This window comes from Mus musculus, chromosome 5 (genome assembly GCF_000001635.26).
Source record: "Mus musculus strain C57BL/6J chromosome 5, GRCm38.p6 C57BL/6J".
NCBI lineage: Eukaryota > Metazoa > Chordata > Mammalia > Rodentia > Muridae > Mus > Mus musculus.
Window position 1 is genome coordinate 124,478,475 of NC_000071.6, and position 16,842 is coordinate 124,495,316.

Consider the following 16,842-nt stretch of genomic DNA (forward strand, 5'->3'; position numbering starts at 1 on the left):
AAAAAGCTCATAAGCTTTTTTTTTTTTTTTTTTTTTTTTTTTTTTTTTTTTTTAACTTTGCAAACTTAAGCTTTCCAGCTATTGAATTTGCATGGCATGGGAGGGGAAATCCAGGTCTCTATTGAAGGGTATTTTTTAAAAGATAGTGTGGCAAATACCAGCCGTTGAGCAGGGCAACCTGGGCCTCTGCTGTTGAGCTAGCCATCTTGTTGGCTACCCAGTTCTATCTCCAGACACACGGAGCCCCGACTCCCCTGCACCGTGAATGAACCTTGAAAACGGGGCTGCTAAAAGCCTGGCGGACACATGGCTTCCTTTCTAAGAAAGATATAGAATAGAGTTCTCAGGCAGGGAAGGAATATCAGCTTCCTGCTATGAAAAAGGGCAACAGTTGGGCTGCTTCAGAAGTGGACAACTCAAAACAACTCCCTTCAGTGAGATTTGTTAGAATAAAGGGCCTCAAGGCCAGGATCAGATCTGGAGGGGGAGGGGGAGTATTATCAGAACTGGGAAGTTCCTTAAAGCTTAGAGAGGAGATCCCTTAAGAATGAAACAAGAGCGGGCATTGTTGGTCATTTCATCCCACCACTTGGCAGGCAGAAGCAGAGAGAGTTCTCTGTGAGTTCAAGACCACCCTGCTCTACAGAGTCAACTTCAGGACAGGAAAGAGGGGGAGAGGGAGGGAGAGGGAGAAGGAAGAAGGGAGGAAAGGAGGGAGGGAGGGAGAGAGACAGAGAGTAAGAGAATAAGAATGAAATATCGCCAGGCAGTGGTAGCACAAGCCTTTAATCCCAGCACTTGGGAGGCAGAGGCAGGCAAATTTCTGAGTTCTAGGCCATCCTGGTCTACAAAGTGAGTTCCAGAACAGCCTGGGATACACAGAGAAACCCAGTCTCAAAAAACAAAACAAGAGTCGAGCGTGGTGGCACACGCCTTTAATCCCAGCACTCGGGAGGCAGAGGCAGGCAGATTTCTGAGTTCGAGGCCAGCCTGGTCTACAGAGTGAGTTCCAGGATAGCCAGAGCTACACAGAGAAACCCTGTCTTGAAACCCCCCCCCCCAAAAAAAAAAAACAAAAAAAACAAAAAAACAAGGAGAGAGAGAGGGGAATGATATCACTAGGTCTTTGGTGTATATGCACATTTATTTGTATGTTCACATGTTTGGAGGCCAAAAGTTAATACCTTATATAAGACATAATACCATATGCCTTCCTTAGCTACTCACCAACCCCTTTGGTTTGTTTGTTTTGTCTTTGTTTTTTGCTGAGGGAGATTTCTTTTTCATTTTTTTGGTTGGTTGGTTGGTTGGGTTTGGTTTTGCCAGCCAGGGTTTCTCTCTGGCAGCCCTGGCACAACACTGTTGACCAGGCTGACTTTGATCTTACAGAGATCCTCTTGCCTCTGTCTCCTGAGTACAACTAATGTTTTGTTTTGTTTTTGGCTGTCAGGGAACTCACTCTGTAGACCAGGCTGGCCTATACCTCAGAAATCAGCCTGCCTCTGCCTCCCAAGTGCTGGGATTAAAGGCATGCGCCACCACTGCTTGACCTAGAAACCCTCTCTTGAAACAAATAAGAAAACTAAGCTAATTTCAAGGCAAGCCTCCCTGTTGAGAAGTCGGTCGTGGGCGTTGTACTTTCCTTTCTCTGCCTGACCCCTTCCCTCTCCTCCTCCCACATACTCTACTGGCCTTCAGAAAGTCAATAACTTTGCTTTTTTTTTTTTTTCCTCCTTTCAAAACCATGACTCCCCTGAGATAAGTTAACACAAAAGAGAGAGGAAAAAAAAAAGAAACGGAAAACAGAAGTGTGTGGAGAGGTCACACGTCATCAAAGTGGAACTGAAGATGTTTGGGGGTTGACATCCACAAACAGTAACGTTCCCCCAGCAGCTGGCCTGTATGGGAAATGAGTCCTTTGACTCCCTGTGACACCACTGATTTCCTGGGTGGCTCCTTCAAGGTTGTAGATAGAGTTCACTTATGCCGGAAAGCAAGCAGGGTTTTAGAGCAGTCCTAGACTAAGGAATTCATCTTAAGGGAAGGAGCTGGGTGTCTTATGAGGACAATTCTTTTGTTTTTAAATCTCTGATTTGTTTCTTCATGGGAGGAGCATAAGGGGGATTGTGGGAAAGGACTCTAGCTCCCCATGCTCCTGGCCATCAGCTCTGCCTTTCCTTAAGGAACCCTGGGGTGAGTGAAATGGGTTTACCTCTGGGAACGTGAGGCTTTTGCTAAGGGTCCAAGTGTGAGACCTGCAGAAAGATCAAACCTGACTGACGTCTTGGTCCCAGAACTCCAGGAGCAGAATCAACAGGCCAATCTGCACGTTGATTAAGTTAAGAATTAGTCTCAAGGGCTGGAGAGATGACTTAGCGGGTAAAAGCACTGACTGCTCTTCTGAAGGTCCTGAGTTCAAATTCCAGAAACCACATGGTGGCTCACAACCATCCGGCACAAGATCTGATGCCCTCTTTGGTATGTCTGAAGACAGCTACAGTGTACTTATATATAATAATAAATAAATCTTTTTTTTTTTTAAAGAATTAGACTCAAGAAACTACCAAAACAATAAGGAGAGAAAATATACCCAGTTCAGATGGTACTCTCAGCAATCGCAGCACTCAAAAGGCCAACCTGGGCTACATGAGACCCTATCTCAAACATTGCAACAGGGGAATTTGGACTGGAGAAATTTCTCAATGGCTCATTGTAGAAGTTAGGCCCTTGTTCTTCCTCCCAGTCCTATAAGACTCAGACTAAAAAAATATCTACAAACACCTTGGCCATACAGTTAGGCTCCTCTCTCTCTGACTAGAATCATAGTGTAAGATAACCCATTTATTTTAATCTACTCTCTGCCATGTGGCTGGTTGCTTGTGCTTAGGGTACTATGCTTTTTCTTCTTCTTTTTTTTTTTTTTTTTCTGTTTTTCGAGGCAGGGTTTCTCTGTGTAGCCTTGGCTGTCCTGGAACTCACTCTGTAGACCAGGCTGGCCTCATTCAGAAATCTGCCTGCCTCTGCCTCCCGAGTGCTGGGATTAAAGGTGTGTGCCACCACCGACCAGTGTGTACTATGCTTTGGCTCATTACATCTTCCAGGTAAATCTCATGCTGGCTCTATCCCAGAATTCTTTCTCTTCCTGGATGTCCCTCCCACCTCCTATTTCCTGCCTAAGTCATGGGCCATAGGCTTTTGGATTGACAGGTGATGCATTCATACAACACACAAGAGATTCTCTCTGCAGCTCCTAGCACTTGCTGCCCTTGTGGAGGACCAGAGTTCAGTTCCTAGCACCAATATCACTGCCGGTTTCAAGGCTCAACTTGTCATGAAAGTAAGAGGAGCCGAGTTTAGATGCCCAGCCTATCAATATTCTGAGTGGCCTCCACATTCACTGAGATTCCGTTTTAAATCATATAAAGAGGAAGAATCAAGACCATTCACCAAAGTGGAATGAGATAGCAAAAGATAACCAAGCAAATCCACCTGCAGCTTCTCCAAATGCACACACACATTAATTGATCGATTTCTAAGCAATTAAAAATTTAAAACTTAATCATAATACACTGTTACTTTAAAGAAAGAAGTCCAGATTTTAAAATCTAAAGACAAGATGTGGGGGAACCCTGTGTAATTACATATATTTGTACAAGGAATAGGTTTTTACAGTTAAATTTGGTTTCTTTGTATTATTACTATTTTCTTTTCCTTCCTTTCCTTCCTTTCCTTCCTTTCCTTCCTTTCTTTCTTTCTTTTCTTTCTCTTCGAGACAGGGTTTCTCTGTATAGCGCTGGCTGTCCTGGAACACACTTTGTAGACCAGGCTGGCCTTGAACTCAGAAATCCGCCTGCCTCTGCCTCCCAAGTGCTGGGATTAAAGGCCTGCGCCACCACGCCCGGCTATTTTCATTTTTAAAACAGGGTTTCTCTGTGTGGCCCTGGCTATCCTGGAACTCACTTTGTAGACCAGGCTGGCCTAAAACTCAGAAATTCTCCTTCCTCTGCCTCTGGGATTAAAGACGTCTGTGCTGTCACCACCACCCAGTTAGTTTATTTTTGTTTTATGTATATTGGTGTTTTGCCTGCCTGACACATGCTTGCCGTATCCCGGGAGGCCAGAAGTAATGGGATCCTCTGAAACTGAAGGTACAGCCCGCTGTCCATAACTGTGCTGGGTGTTGGGAACCGAATCGGGTCTCTGGAAGAGCAGCCAGGGCGCTCAATCCCTGAATCATCTCTCCAGTTTTCTCTTTGAGACTGGGTGTTTATTGTGCAGCCTGCAACCAGCAATCCTCCTGCCGCAAACTCTCAAATGCTGAGATTACAGGCGTGCCCACCTCGCCCAATACTAAAGAGGGAAGTTTCTAAATCTAGAGATTAGTGAACCTGTGGGAGCTGTACGAAAAACTTTTCCACTGGATTTTCCAGGAACGAATTCAATAAAACCAGAATCGCAGGGTAAACTGGTTTTAGAAAACTAGCTACACATTCGGTAGTCCATCAATTTAAATTTTTTTGTCATGTAAAGCCAAATAAACAAACAAAAAGAAATCTCATTATTCTCAAAATATACACTTCTGTATGTTGGACGTATATAGTCAATTTATTTAAGTAATTCAAAAGACAGAAGTTCCGACGACGTCGTGGCGAATCTGCTGCTGCCGATAAAGGGTTCCAGTGGAGGTCGGCGTGTGGAATCTGCAGTTTCTGGTAAACGGGCGGTGGAAACGGTTTTTCTCGCGGTGCGGAAAGAACCCCAAATTTGTCGAGGTGAGTGGAAGGAAGCCCGAAGGGAGCCGGGCCAAGGTGAGAAGGCGGAGCGAGTCGCCCAACTGGCTTGGCGGGGTGCCACGTCGGCGCGTGGCCGACGCCATGTTGAAGCCTGGCAGAAACCGGGCAGTGGGAGTGGGAGTGAGACTGAGGGTTGGGGAGCCAGGCGGCCGGGGTGAGGGGCGGGGTGAGGGATGGGATGAGGGACAGCCTTAGGGACAGCCCTGTCCAGGCGTAGTTGGAACCTGGGTACCGAGGAGCCGGCTTCACACCGACAGCTCCTCCTGGGCGTCCTCGGCGCCACTGCGCATGCCTGGGACGGTTGGGCAGTGGCGGTTTCGTCCTATGTTGGCTTTCGGAAGGCGCGCTTGCCAGTTTCTCAAATTCCTGAAACCTCTACACCTCCGGTGAGGAGTTTCCTTTCTCTCTCTCTCTCTCTCTCTCTTTCTTTAAAGCGCATATATCACGTGTCCGGACTGATTTCCAACCCACTAGGTAATCAAGTACAGGATTACAGACATATGTCATCAAGCATGCCAGTCCGGGCTACCTTAGGCCCAATCTCAAACACACAAACAAAGAAACAAAAGCAAACGGGCTATTAAGACAACTTTGGGGTATGCCGGGCGGGCAGTGCTAGCGTATGCCTTTAATCCCAGCCCTTGGGAGGCAGAAGCAGATGGATCTCTAAATTCAAGGCTCTCCTGTTCTACAGAGCCAGTTCCAGGGCTACAGGGAGAAATCCGGTCTCCAAAAGAAAACAAACGAGCGGGGGGTGGGGGAGAAAAAGGAAAGGAAAAAGGTGGTGGTGGGGGCGGTGGGTGAGGCGGGAGAGATGGCTCAGCGGTTAAGAACACTGACTGTTCTTCCAAAGGTCTTGAGTTCAAATCCCAGCAACCACATGGTGGCTCTCAACTACCCTTAACAGGATTTGACACCCTCTTCTGGTGTGTCTGAAGAGTGCTACAATGTAGTTTTACATTTTTGGGGTATTTACATCTTTGGGGGATTGACCAGGGACTGAAGGAGGGGGCCGATTGGAATAAGCAGAGGTCCTAAAAATTGCTACAGTGTACTCATATACATAAAATAAAATTAATACATCTTTTTAAAAACTCACCCAATCCCAAGAGCATGTGACTGGTTGGTTGGCACATACATTGAGGCAGTAGAAGTAGGATGATCATTGACTACAGGAACAGCAGCTCAAAAAGCAGAATTAATAGCTCTGACAAAGGCCCTACAGCTGGGCCAAGAAAAAAGACTATCTCCTTGGACAGGTGGTATGCTTTTGCGTCCGAGTTTGTTGATGGGGCCATCCTCAAGGAAAGAGGGCGTCTCACCTCAGAAGGAAAAACTGGCAAAAATAAGTAGGCAATCCTAAGCCTCTTACAAGCAGTGTGGCTGCCTGAGAACATATCAGTCATATACTGCCCTGGACACCAAAATCGACACAGAACTATCCCTAGAGGAAACACCTGGGATTGGGCCGGAAGGCAGCACTCCAGGTCACCACTATCCTAATGGCCCAGATGCTCTTATGGTGACACCCATGTTGCCTGAGGTCCCAACTTACACTAACAAGGAGTTACAGAGGATCTAAACCTGCACAAGCAGCCTACAAGGAAAAGGGATTGTCCAGGACCGGGGCGGGGGGGGGGCACAATCCCTTTTCCTTGTAGGAAAATCCCCCCACCTCGGCAGGATTATCCTCCCCTCAGCTGTTAATCCATCAGAGGCACCAGAACCCCCACCTAGGGAAAGGTCAGTTTGAGAGCCTACTCTGAAGGGCTCACCTTCATGTCTTTGACTTAAGGCCAAAACCAGAGGAAGTCCTGGCTTGGGGGCCCACCTGCCAGATAGTCAAACCCAGCATGGAGGGACCTCCAGATTGGGATCCAGGGAGAGAGGATCTTGACCCAGAAGAAACTTGGAAATTAACTTTATAGAAGCCAAGCCTGTGGTTGTGCAGGTCTGGGTACTTGTAGTGTCAGTAGATGGACAGAGAGGCCTATCCCACCAAATGCTGTGATGGCCAAGAAGCTGTTAAAAGACATCATCTTTAGGTATTGCCCCCCCCCCCATACTCCCCGGGTCATACAATTGGCCTATTTTTATCTCTTAAGTATCCCAAAAGTCAGGGCTGTGGGGACAAATTGGAAACCCCAGTGTGTTTATCGTTCCCAAAGTTCAAGATAAGTAGAGAGAAAGAGTGGTACCTTAAAGGAGACAATAATTAATGTCTCAATTAAACCTGCCGACCCACACAAAGATCCTGACAGTTACGCACCTGGCGCTAGCACTGGACTGTGTCGAGCTGTAGCCTACCTACGAAACCCAGTTAAGAGTTCAAAACTCATGCCTCATACCCACCCTGCTGCATGCTAAACAATGGTGGTTCCCAGAGATCTCCAGAGAGTCCTGACTGCCTGATACTCACACTTGCTCTGCTTAGAGACCAGACTTCAGAGGACACAAACCCTCACCAAGCTCTTACCACCAAATGAATCCTCAGGCCCTCAGAGAACCCCACGATATTTAGGGAGAGAGGAACAGACTTTGACACTGACGGGTCTGGTGAATTGATTTTTAACTTAGACCGTTGTGACTTGGCCTGATTCATAAGGAAGGGTCTGGGTCCAAGAGTGACTTGCAGGAAGGACTGCCAAGAAGTACAGTTCATAACCATCCGACTCTATGCATGCCCAGAGACAAACGGTGGTACAGAAAGCTGCTTTGCCATAAGTAGGGCTGTGAGATCAGTGCCCCATGGGTACATAATAATTGGGATTTTATCTAGATGGCAGGATAATGAACCTGACCCCTGGGGGATTGGTGGGCTTAACGGGAGGATCCCATGTCCTTGTCAATAATGGAAAAGGGACAAAGCAGAGGATGGGAGGCTGGAGAGGTTTGGGACTTAATGGTCTATCATGGACACAATAGGAGACTCCTCTTCTAGGTACAAAAACAAATAGTCCTGTCTGAGCACGCACGCATACACACACACCATAGCTATAGGACCAACAACACCAGCAATGCCACTACCTGCCTGTCCTGAAAAACTACAGCATCAGCCTGTGTTTCAGATCCCTGTTCCCCTATGAACTCAGTCTTTCCTCCGGGCTTCCCACTTCTCTCTGGGCCTTTGACACATCGCCCTGTTTAGACTGCTCAGCTTTACCTTGAACTGCACCACTCACCTCATCTGAGAAGATTGTTGGCTCTTCCTGGAACCAAGGTCCCCATACCATACTGACTGGGCTACCATAGAAAATTTGTTGACACCACTAGAAAGGCCACCAGTGTTCCTGGGGAAGGTCCCCAGTCCTCACCTTTACAGCAGTGACTAGAAAGGGACTATGTGTGATAGGAAAAGGGGTTAGGCTAATTATCTTCCCTCACTTTTTTTTAAAAAGATTTATTTATTATATGTAAGTACACTGTAGCTGTCTTCAGACACTCCAGAAGAGGGAGTCAGACCTCGTTATGGATGGTTGTGAGCCACCATGTGGTTGCTGGGATTTGAACTCCAGACCTTTGGAAGAGCAGTCGGGTGCTCTTACCCACTGAGCCATGTCACCAGCCCCCTCTTCCCTCACTTTAAACACTGTTGCAATCATAGACCATAGACCCTTACCATGGAAGCCAGCAACTCCTCCCTCGTGTTCCCCAATGGAACTTGCATGTACCTCGAGCATAGACCCTTAACATTCATCCACAGGTACTTCAACAAAATTCCAGCTTGTGTGTTTCGGTTACCCTGTTCCCTCTATTAACTTTCCTTTTTTCTTTTCTTTTTTTGGTTTTTCGAGAGGGTTTCTCTGTATAGCCCTGGCTGTCCTGGAACTCACTGTAGACCAGGCTGGCCTTGAACTCAGAAATCCGCCTGCCTCTGCCTCCCAAGTGCTGGGATTAAAGGTGTGTGCCACCACGCCCAGCTTCTATTAACTTTCTATGATTGGTATTCCTGGTTGTCAGCTTCACTACTTATAGAATGAACTAGAATCCAGAAATGGAAGGCTCACCTGTGATCCAGATCTTGAGGCTGGAAGACACAAGTTTCTGAGCTAGATCTTGGCATGGAGATCTTGAGGCATAGTGGCTATGAAAAGCTTAGGCCCAGGCAAGGTGGTACAGGCCTTTAATCCCAGGAGACTGAGGCAAGGAGATCTCTGAGTTCAAAGTCAGCCTGGGACAAAGCAAGTCCCCGGTCCAGGCTTGGTGGCATACACTTTTAAACTGGGCCCCACCTTCTGCTGGAGGCCTATATAAGGACACTGGACGAGGAAGATTCCGTCTTTCCCCTGCTTGCACTTACTTACCAGCACGTCTGTTGGAACCTACTTCTAGCTTATAGAAGACTAGCTGAAACAACTAGCCTCTTGGACTGAACAACTACTAGATTCTTGGACTTCCCATTCACAGCTGCCCATTGTTGGGTTAGTTGGACTGAAGACTGTAAGTCATTACAATAATTTCTGTTAATATAGAGAGAGCCCTTCCATAAACTGTGACTCTAGAGAACCCTGACTATTACATTTTCTACCTATATGGAGATGGCTCTGGGTCATCAAAGGAAAAGATGAGATTTTGTCGCCCCAGTAGTCCTACCTGCAATGCTGGTGGAGTCTGGCCTAGCTGCAGGAATTGTTACTGGTGCTACAGCCCTAGCCAAAGCAGCTCCAACTCTCTCTCTCTTTTTTTTTTTTTTTTTTTTTTTTTTTTTGGTTTTTCGAGACAGGGTTTCTCTGTATAGCCCTGGCTGTCCTGGAACTTGCTTTGTAGACCAGGCTGGCCTCAAACTCAGAAATCTACCTGCCTCTGCCTCCCAAGTGCTGGGATTAAAGGCATGTGCCACCATGCCTGGTCAACTCTTTAGGTCCTAAACAACCTTGATGTAGATCTAGCTCAATTAGGAAAATCTATCCATCACTTAGAACAGTTGTTAGAGTCATTAGCTGAAGTAGTAATAGAAAACAGAAGGGGGGCTGGTGAGATGGCTCAGCGGGTAAGGGCACTGATTGCTCTTTTGAAGGTTCTGAGTTCAAATCCCAGCAACCACATGGTGGCTCACAACCACCCGTGATGAGATCTGACGCCCTCTTCTGGTGGATCTGAAGACAGCTACAGTGAACTTATGTATAATAATAAATAAATCTTAAAAAAAAAAGAAAAAGAAAACAGAAGGGGATTAGACTTACTCTTCCTAGAACAAGGAGGGCTCTGCCAAGCCCTAGGACACAATGCTGTTTCTACACCAGCAACTTGGGTATTATCAGAGACAGCCTGGCCACGGTCTGCCAGAGATACAGGAGAGGGTTGAACTCAGACCGTAGAATCAAAACTGGTATGAATGATACTTTTCTGGTCTTATCAGGCTGACTACTCTAAAATGGGCATTGGTAGGACCTGTCTTGCTATTGCTAACTGTCCTCACCTGTGGACCTCATGTGGTAAATGCACTAGTCAAATCTGTGTGAGAATGCATCTCCATAGCTTATGTTCTTACTGTCTCAATGTGAGCATCTCAGCCCCGCCCGTCCCCCAGGAGAAGGGCCTATGATTCAGCCCATGGTCTAATTTCAAGGGGGAGAATGAAAGGACAAGATAAACTCCATTTTAGGACCAGGCCTGATTTCAAAGGCGTCATCCCTTCCAGGAACTGAACATAAACACTCCAAGTGATCAATCTCAGGAACTAGGCTATAAGTCACCAGCTCCTGGACAAGGCCATAAAATCTCCCATCCAGAGAACAGATAACCACAAGCATAGGGAAATCATCTTCCCTCAGGATGGGCCATCTGTGCTGAGCAGCCCTCTATGGTTTGCGTATCATCCTGTGGTTAAATGTTCATGGCACAGGAATGCAGTCCACCTACCACCTGGACACAAGCCAATCAAAAACCAGCCCATGTAACAATGAAGTTTTAGATTACCTACTCCTAGCTAAAATTGCCTTAGTTCCCTATAAAAAGGACGGTGTGCCTTTATATGGGGGTTGCATTTTTTTAAGTGGCTGACCCCTATATGCAGAATTCTTGCTTTCTCGAAATAAAAACATGCTTGCCAATTGTATTTGTGAGTAGTGGTCTCTGTGAGGCACTTTCGGACTTAACAGTCTGCATGTTTGTATATGCACTATGCACACGCCTGGTGTTCGCAGAGGCCAAAGGAGGGCTTGAGATTCCCTGGGCTGGATGATGGACAGTTGTGAGCATCCTGTGGATGTTGGGAACCATACCTAGATCCTCTGCAGGAACAGCCACTCCTCTTAACTCGTGAGCCATCTTTCCAGCCCCTAGCTCTTTGGTTGTTAAGACAGCTAGCCTAGACTGGTCTCAAACTTGTGGCAATTCTCCAGTCTCAGCCTCCTGAGTGCTGGGTGCACATGTGTACAGTAGCATGGCCAGGAATAAATACCATTTTAGGGACATGGAAAGGTGCTATTAGGAAAGGAGTTGCCCGCAGTGTTTCTCACACTCCTGAGTGTAAACTGCAGACTCCAGCATTGGCTCAGCAGGGTTAGTGGGCAGTCAAAGCTTTCTGGAGTCTGAATTAATTATCATGTGTCAATATGAATATGCTACAGCGGGGCTCAGACATTCTCATGTCCAGCATAAATGGGGTACCCTATTGGGCGCTGTGAAGAAAGTCCCTAGTCTTGAGCACACTGCCTTCAATATGAGCAGTGACGTTCCTTGGTGGCACATGCCTGTAATGTCAGCACTCAGGGCAGGAGGATTTGGAGTTCAGGGCCAGGCCCTATGTGGTGAACTGCACCCTCCACAACAGGGGGTGAATGACACTGCTTTCCAGAGCTGTGGTCAGGGTGGAGAAGCGTGGGTGCCTCATAACTTCCTATCATGTTCTAGAGCATGAGCGACTGGATGCCCATTGCCAAGGAATATGACCCGCTTAAAGCTGGCAGCATCGATGGTACAGATGAAGACCCACATGACCGAGCTGTGTGGAGGGCCATGCTGGCCCGCTATGTCCCCAACAAAGGAGTCACCGGAGACCCCCTCCTTACCCTGTTTGTGGCACGACTGAACTTGCAGACCAAAGAGGAAAAGTTAAAGGAAGTCTTCTCCCGGTATGGTGACATTCGGCGGCTGAGGCTGGTTCGGGACCTGGTGACAGGCTTCTCCAAGGGCTACGCCTTCATTGAGTACAAGGAGGAGAGGGCCCTGATGAAGGCCTACAGAGATGCTGATGGCCTGGTCATTGACCAGCACGAGATATTCGTGGACTATGAGCTAGAGAGGACTCTCCGTGGCTGGATCCCTCGGCGGCTGGGTGGCGGATTGGGTGGGAAAAAGGAATCTGGGCAGCTGAGGTTCGGTGGGCGAGATCGGCCTTTCCGAAAACCCATTAACTTGCCAGTTGTCAAGAATGAGCCACATAGAGAAGGGAAAAGGGAAAGGAGGGAGCGATCTCGATCTAGGGACAGACACTGGGACCCCAGGCCCAGGGAACGGGATCATGACAGGGGCCGAGAGAAGCACTGGCAAGAGAGGGCCAGGGTGTGGCCTGAGAATGATTGGGAAAGAGAGAGGGAGTTCAGGGAGGAGAGGGTCAAAAGCCGGGACAAGAGGGACAGAAGTAAGTAGAGGCAGCAGCAGGCAGCCTCCGTCAGGCTGGGGCAGTGCCTTTAGCAGTACTGGGGATTGAACTAGAGAGTGCGGCATGTCAGGCAAGCGCTCCAACCACAGCCACATAGGATGAGAGGGAGAAACAAGTGTGTAAGAAGAAATGTCCAGCTCCTGTGGAAATAGAAGAGTTTTCACATGCTGTCAACCCAGCACTTGGGAGTTGGAGGCAGAAGGATGGAAAGAGAGAGGGGATAATAAAGAATCTGTCTTCCCTTTCTCACACCTTTTGAGGTGGGGTTTGTATGTGTGGCAGAGGGGATAGTGGTTTAAACCCCTTAAGTAGCCTGGTGTGATGGCACACCCCTGTCATCCTAGCACTGGGGAGACAGGAGAATTGCAAGTTTGAAGCCAGTTTGGGGTACAAAATAAGACCCTGTCTCAATAGCCTATGAGAATTAATTATACTGACATTGACTCCTGGGATATATTGTCTTTTCCATTTTCATGTTTGTAGCCCCAGGGTTTGCTAAATTAGAAAGGTCAAATCCAAGGAGAGTGCTCCAGCTCTTAATAACTAGACAACAGGTTGAGCATCTGGCTCAGCAGGCCGCTGCTGTCAAGTCTGTAGCCTGCTCCCTGAAAAAGTGCTGATGGCCAGCCTTCTTCCCACACTGGCATTTCAAATGAAACATGGCCTTGCAGGGCTGTGATCTGTAGCTGACTCTGAGCTCTTTGAAGATAAATCCAGGCGATGGTAGGATATGCAGAGGCAAGCAGATCTCTGTGTTCGAGGCCAGCCTGGTCTACAAAGTGAGTTCCAGGTCAGCCCGGGCTGTACAGTGAGACTCTGTCTCAGCAGGAATGAGCTGAAAGAAAGGGAGGAAGGAGAGACCACCTGGACCTAGTTTGAAGGGCTGGTGTGCTCTTTTTCTGATTATCTGGGTTCAGGTTGGCTGGACAGCTGAAATCTGTAAACTTGAATTCAACCAAAGACTGCTCTCAAGACTTTAAAAGTAAAATGGCATTTGGCCAGGCTTAGTGAGGCACACGCATAATCCCAGCCCTTAGGAGGCAGACAGGCAGTTTGATCTATATGAAATTCCAGGCTGTTTCATTCAGTAAACATACTGCCATTGGAGAGCTAACGAGGTGGCTCAGAGCGTCAAAGTATGTATTACTTGGGCTGGAAAGACAGCTCAGCATTTAAGAGCACTCGATGTTCTTAGAGGCAACCTGGGCTCCATTCTCAGCACTGCATGGTGGCTTAAAAACCTCTAATTCCAGTTCCAGGGGACCCCATACCCTTTTCTGGCCTCATGTGCATGCGCATGTGCAAAACACACATACACAAAATTATATATACACGTGTGGAGGCACTTACACAAACACTAAATTAAATCTCTTTTTAAAAGGGTCACACAACCCTGATCTTAGATCCCCAGAACCATGATTGATATAATCAGTGTGTGACCTCCACATGAGCGCCATGGCACACACATCACACATACAAAGGTTATTAGAGCCAGGCATAGTGGCACAAGCCTGTCAGCCCAGCACTTAGGAGACACAGCACTATTTGGAATCTAAGGCCAACTAGGGCCATATAATAAAATCTTGACTCAAAAACCATCACAAAGCTGGGTGTGGTGGCGCATGCCTTTAATCCCAGCACTCGGGAGGCAGAGGCAGGCGGATTTCTGAGTTTGAGGCCAGCCTGGTCTACAAACTGAGTTCCAAAACAGCCAGGGCTATACAGAGAACCCTGTCTCGGAAAAACAAGAAATGGCTGGACCTTGAGAGCACACTCACATTGAAGCCACAGTGAGTGCTAGTGGCATGCACCCACGTGCTCAGCTTCTCCTTGTTTCTTAACTAAAGAGCGTGATGCACAGGGCATGGTCCCATTCATCATACGATCTTAGGAAGTGACATCCTCTGATCCCCATGTGCTCTGTGCATCAGCAGAAAGTACATGGGCTAGTCTTCAGTTCCTCCTGTGGCCATGCAACTGTGGGTCAGCTAGGCACGTGGTCTCTAAGCCCCTGCCTACCCAAGCCCTTCCACCCACCCCTACCTCTGACTTCCTCATCCACCACAGCACATCACCTAGGCTTGTGAGCCTGGTACCCAATCCACTTTAAAACACTGTTGTCTTTGCATAGGACCCAGTATTTCACCCAAGAAACATGAGAAGAAAAAAAGGTAGCAGGAAAAGAAAAAGGCACACAGGAAACAAGTTGATGTCTCATCCTAAACAACATTGTTTGGTTAGTACTGCGTAGCTCACAGCAGATTCCAAGGCACACCATCTCGGACAGGCTTCTTGGGCCTCTAGCTTTATCAGAACAAAGTGTGACAGTCCTGTGGTTGTTTCTAGCGAGTGGCTAGAACTGCATGATTTTCTGTTGTGTCCCAGCCAAACTGGGTAGTCCATCCTATGATCCGAGGCTCCACCTGTCCGATTCACGCTTCCTGTTATGTATAGCCTGCTACCTCCAGGGCAACTTCATGATATAAAACTCCCTTCCTCTGCTCCTCACCGACAAAGGCCGTAAGAAAACAAACAAAACCTAGGAGTCAAACAGCTATGATAGTGGCGAAGTGTTCAGCTTAGAAAGCCTGTTAACTGAAATTAATGTGGTCTGGTTTCATATCCTCATCTTATTAAATAGAGGTCCTAAGGGTTTCGAGGCATTGAGTATAAACTGGGTAGCCCTGCAGATAAATAAAACACTTCTTTCAAATTTGGCATCAGTTTTTCGTCATCAGTCCTCAAAGCAGACAGTTCGTTTGAGGAACTGATGTTGAGGCGGCCGCCACCTAGAGCTGGTGGCAGGCAGTCCAGGCAGAGGTACAGTCACAGGTGCTGCAGGGCTTCCTGTCCTTGCTCTGTGTACCCGTCATCTCGCTGGGTAATTGCCCACTGGCCAAAGGACTCGTGGATGTGTGTGGGTCTCTGCGTGTTGGCCAGGCGCTTCTTGTCCCGGGAGAAAAAGCTAAACCTTTTGGAAAGGAACAAGAAAAAGACGAAGATTAGTGCGTGTCTGCTGTCCTATCTACCCCCTTCTTTCAGTGCTGGGGCACGCAGGAACAAGCACACAGGAGCAGATCCATTCTCGGTATGGGGGATGCGGTCAGCAGAATTCTAGAAAGCACTGGGGTCTCTGTGTCATTTAGTCCTAGAACCTTAGCGATCACAAAGGGTGAGCAGTCTGCCTGTATGTCACGGGGTCTGGGGTGCTTCCACTGGCCACTAGTAGGGAACCTCTCCAGTAATTACTAAAGAAAAGAAAACACAACTCACGTCTTCACAAAGGCCAGGTGAGCGCTCTATGGCTCAGCAACAACACTCAGGAATTTTTTTTTTCCTCTCCTATTTAGAGATAAGGTTTTAGATAGCTTACTTTGGCCTCCAAACACATTACATAGTAGAGGGCAACCTTGAACTTAGAGCCTTCTGTCTCTTAATTCAGATTCATGTCTGTAATCCAACTGATGGGATTATGGGCAAGAATCACCATATTCACTTTATGACATGCTGGCGATCAAACCCAGGGCCCTGTCCATGCTAGGCAAGCACTCTTAACGCACTGAGCCCCAGTCCCCGCCTGCGAATTTCCTTAGCGAGCTTAATGATGCTTTGAAAGAACACGAAAGTTAAGAGGAAGGCGATTCTGAGGCAAGGCCATTCCTAATATCCATTCATTCATCCATCATTGGTGTGTATGGATGAGTATGTGGGCAGGTCAAGTGACAAGGCTCCTGTATGGGGGTGAGAGGACAGAGAGTGGCAGTCAGTTCTCCTCTACCACTGTGTGGGTCCCAGGAGTCAATCTCAGGTTCTTAGCCTTGGTGGCAAGGGCCTTAATCCACTGATCCACTGAGCCATCTTGCCAGCCCTTGAAATCATACATGCTAGGTAAGTGTTCTGCCACTGAACGACAATTTCAGCCCTTCCATCATTTTAAATAAGCTGTGTGTGTGTGTGAAGTCAACTTGTGAAATTGGCTCTCTTCTTCCATTCTGTCTTAGGTGTCAGGCCTTAAACTTTGTTTTTTTTTTTTTTTTTTTGAGACAGGGTTTCTCTGTGTAGCCCTAGCTGTCCTGGAACTCAACTTTGTAGACCAGGCTGGCCTCGAACTTGGAAATCCACCTGTCTCTGCCTCCCAAGTGCTGGGTTTAAAGGCGTGCGCCACCATTGCCCAGCTCAGGCCTTAAACTTAGGTCAACAGGCTTAGCTGCATCCGTGTTCACCTGACCAGTCATCTCACCAACCTCCCAGCCCTTTGATACTAATCTTACAAGGTTCTGCCAAATCGCCCAGACTGGCTTTTAACTTTGTGATCCTCCTGCCTCAACCACAGGTGATTGTGCCTGGCAGCAAGCCCCTTTGGCTGCTGAGCCATCCTAGAAGCCTAACTGTGTTTGAGACACAGTCTTGTTCGATTCTGCGTCCTGTCCCCTCAGTAGTAGA

At 47.6% G+C, this 16,842-nt stretch overlaps 2 protein-coding genes and 1 long non-coding RNA gene across 9 annotated transcripts in view; 1 reads left to right on the forward strand and 2 right to left on the reverse strand.

The window, feature by feature from the left end:
* Window positions 1-4,582: 4,582 nt before the first annotated feature.
* On the reverse strand, window positions 4,583-8,620 carry Gm52789. Its single transcript, XR_003955802.1, has 2 exons — window positions 5,893-8,620; window positions 4,583-4,884 (listed from the first exon to the last, which is right to left on the reverse strand). It is a non-coding gene; the product is annotated as a predicted gene, 52789 (long non-coding RNA).
* On the forward strand, window positions 4,607-15,112 carry Snrnp35 (small nuclear ribonucleoprotein 35 (U11/U12)). 3 transcript variants are annotated; one of them, XM_006530495.4, is made up of 2 exons: window positions 4,607-4,808; window positions 11,649-15,112. In XM_006530495.4, exon 2 carries the CDS (start codon window positions 11,652-11,654, stop codon window positions 12,384-12,386), a length of 735 nt encoding a protein of 244 aa, XP_006530558.1. In that variant the 5' UTR covers window positions 4,607-4,808; window positions 11,649-11,651; the 3' UTR covers window positions 12,387-15,112. The 3 variants fall into 3 exon arrangements, with proteins under 3 accessions (XP_006530558.1, NP_083808.1, XP_006530557.1); NM_029532.2 differs by having other exon boundaries at window positions 4,681-4,772; window positions 11,649-12,648; XM_006530494.4 differs by lacking the exon at window positions 4,607-4,808 and adding an exon at window positions 4,914-5,179.
* Window positions 14,606-16,842, reverse strand: part of Rilpl1 (Rab interacting lysosomal protein-like 1) — a 38,362-nt gene continuing 36,125 nt past the window's right edge. For 3 of the 5 annotated variants that reach the window (XM_011248246.3, XM_006530491.4, XM_011248245.3), the window contains exon 8: window positions 15,282-15,370. In XM_011248246.3, coding sequence (XP_011246548.1) covers window positions 15,365-15,370 — 6 coding nt within the window. In that variant the 3' untranslated portion in view covers window positions 15,282-15,364. Of the gene's footprint in view, window positions 15,371-16,842 lie in introns of all 5 variants that reach the window. The other 2 variants (XM_006530492.4, NM_021430.2) reach the window with 1 other exon arrangement.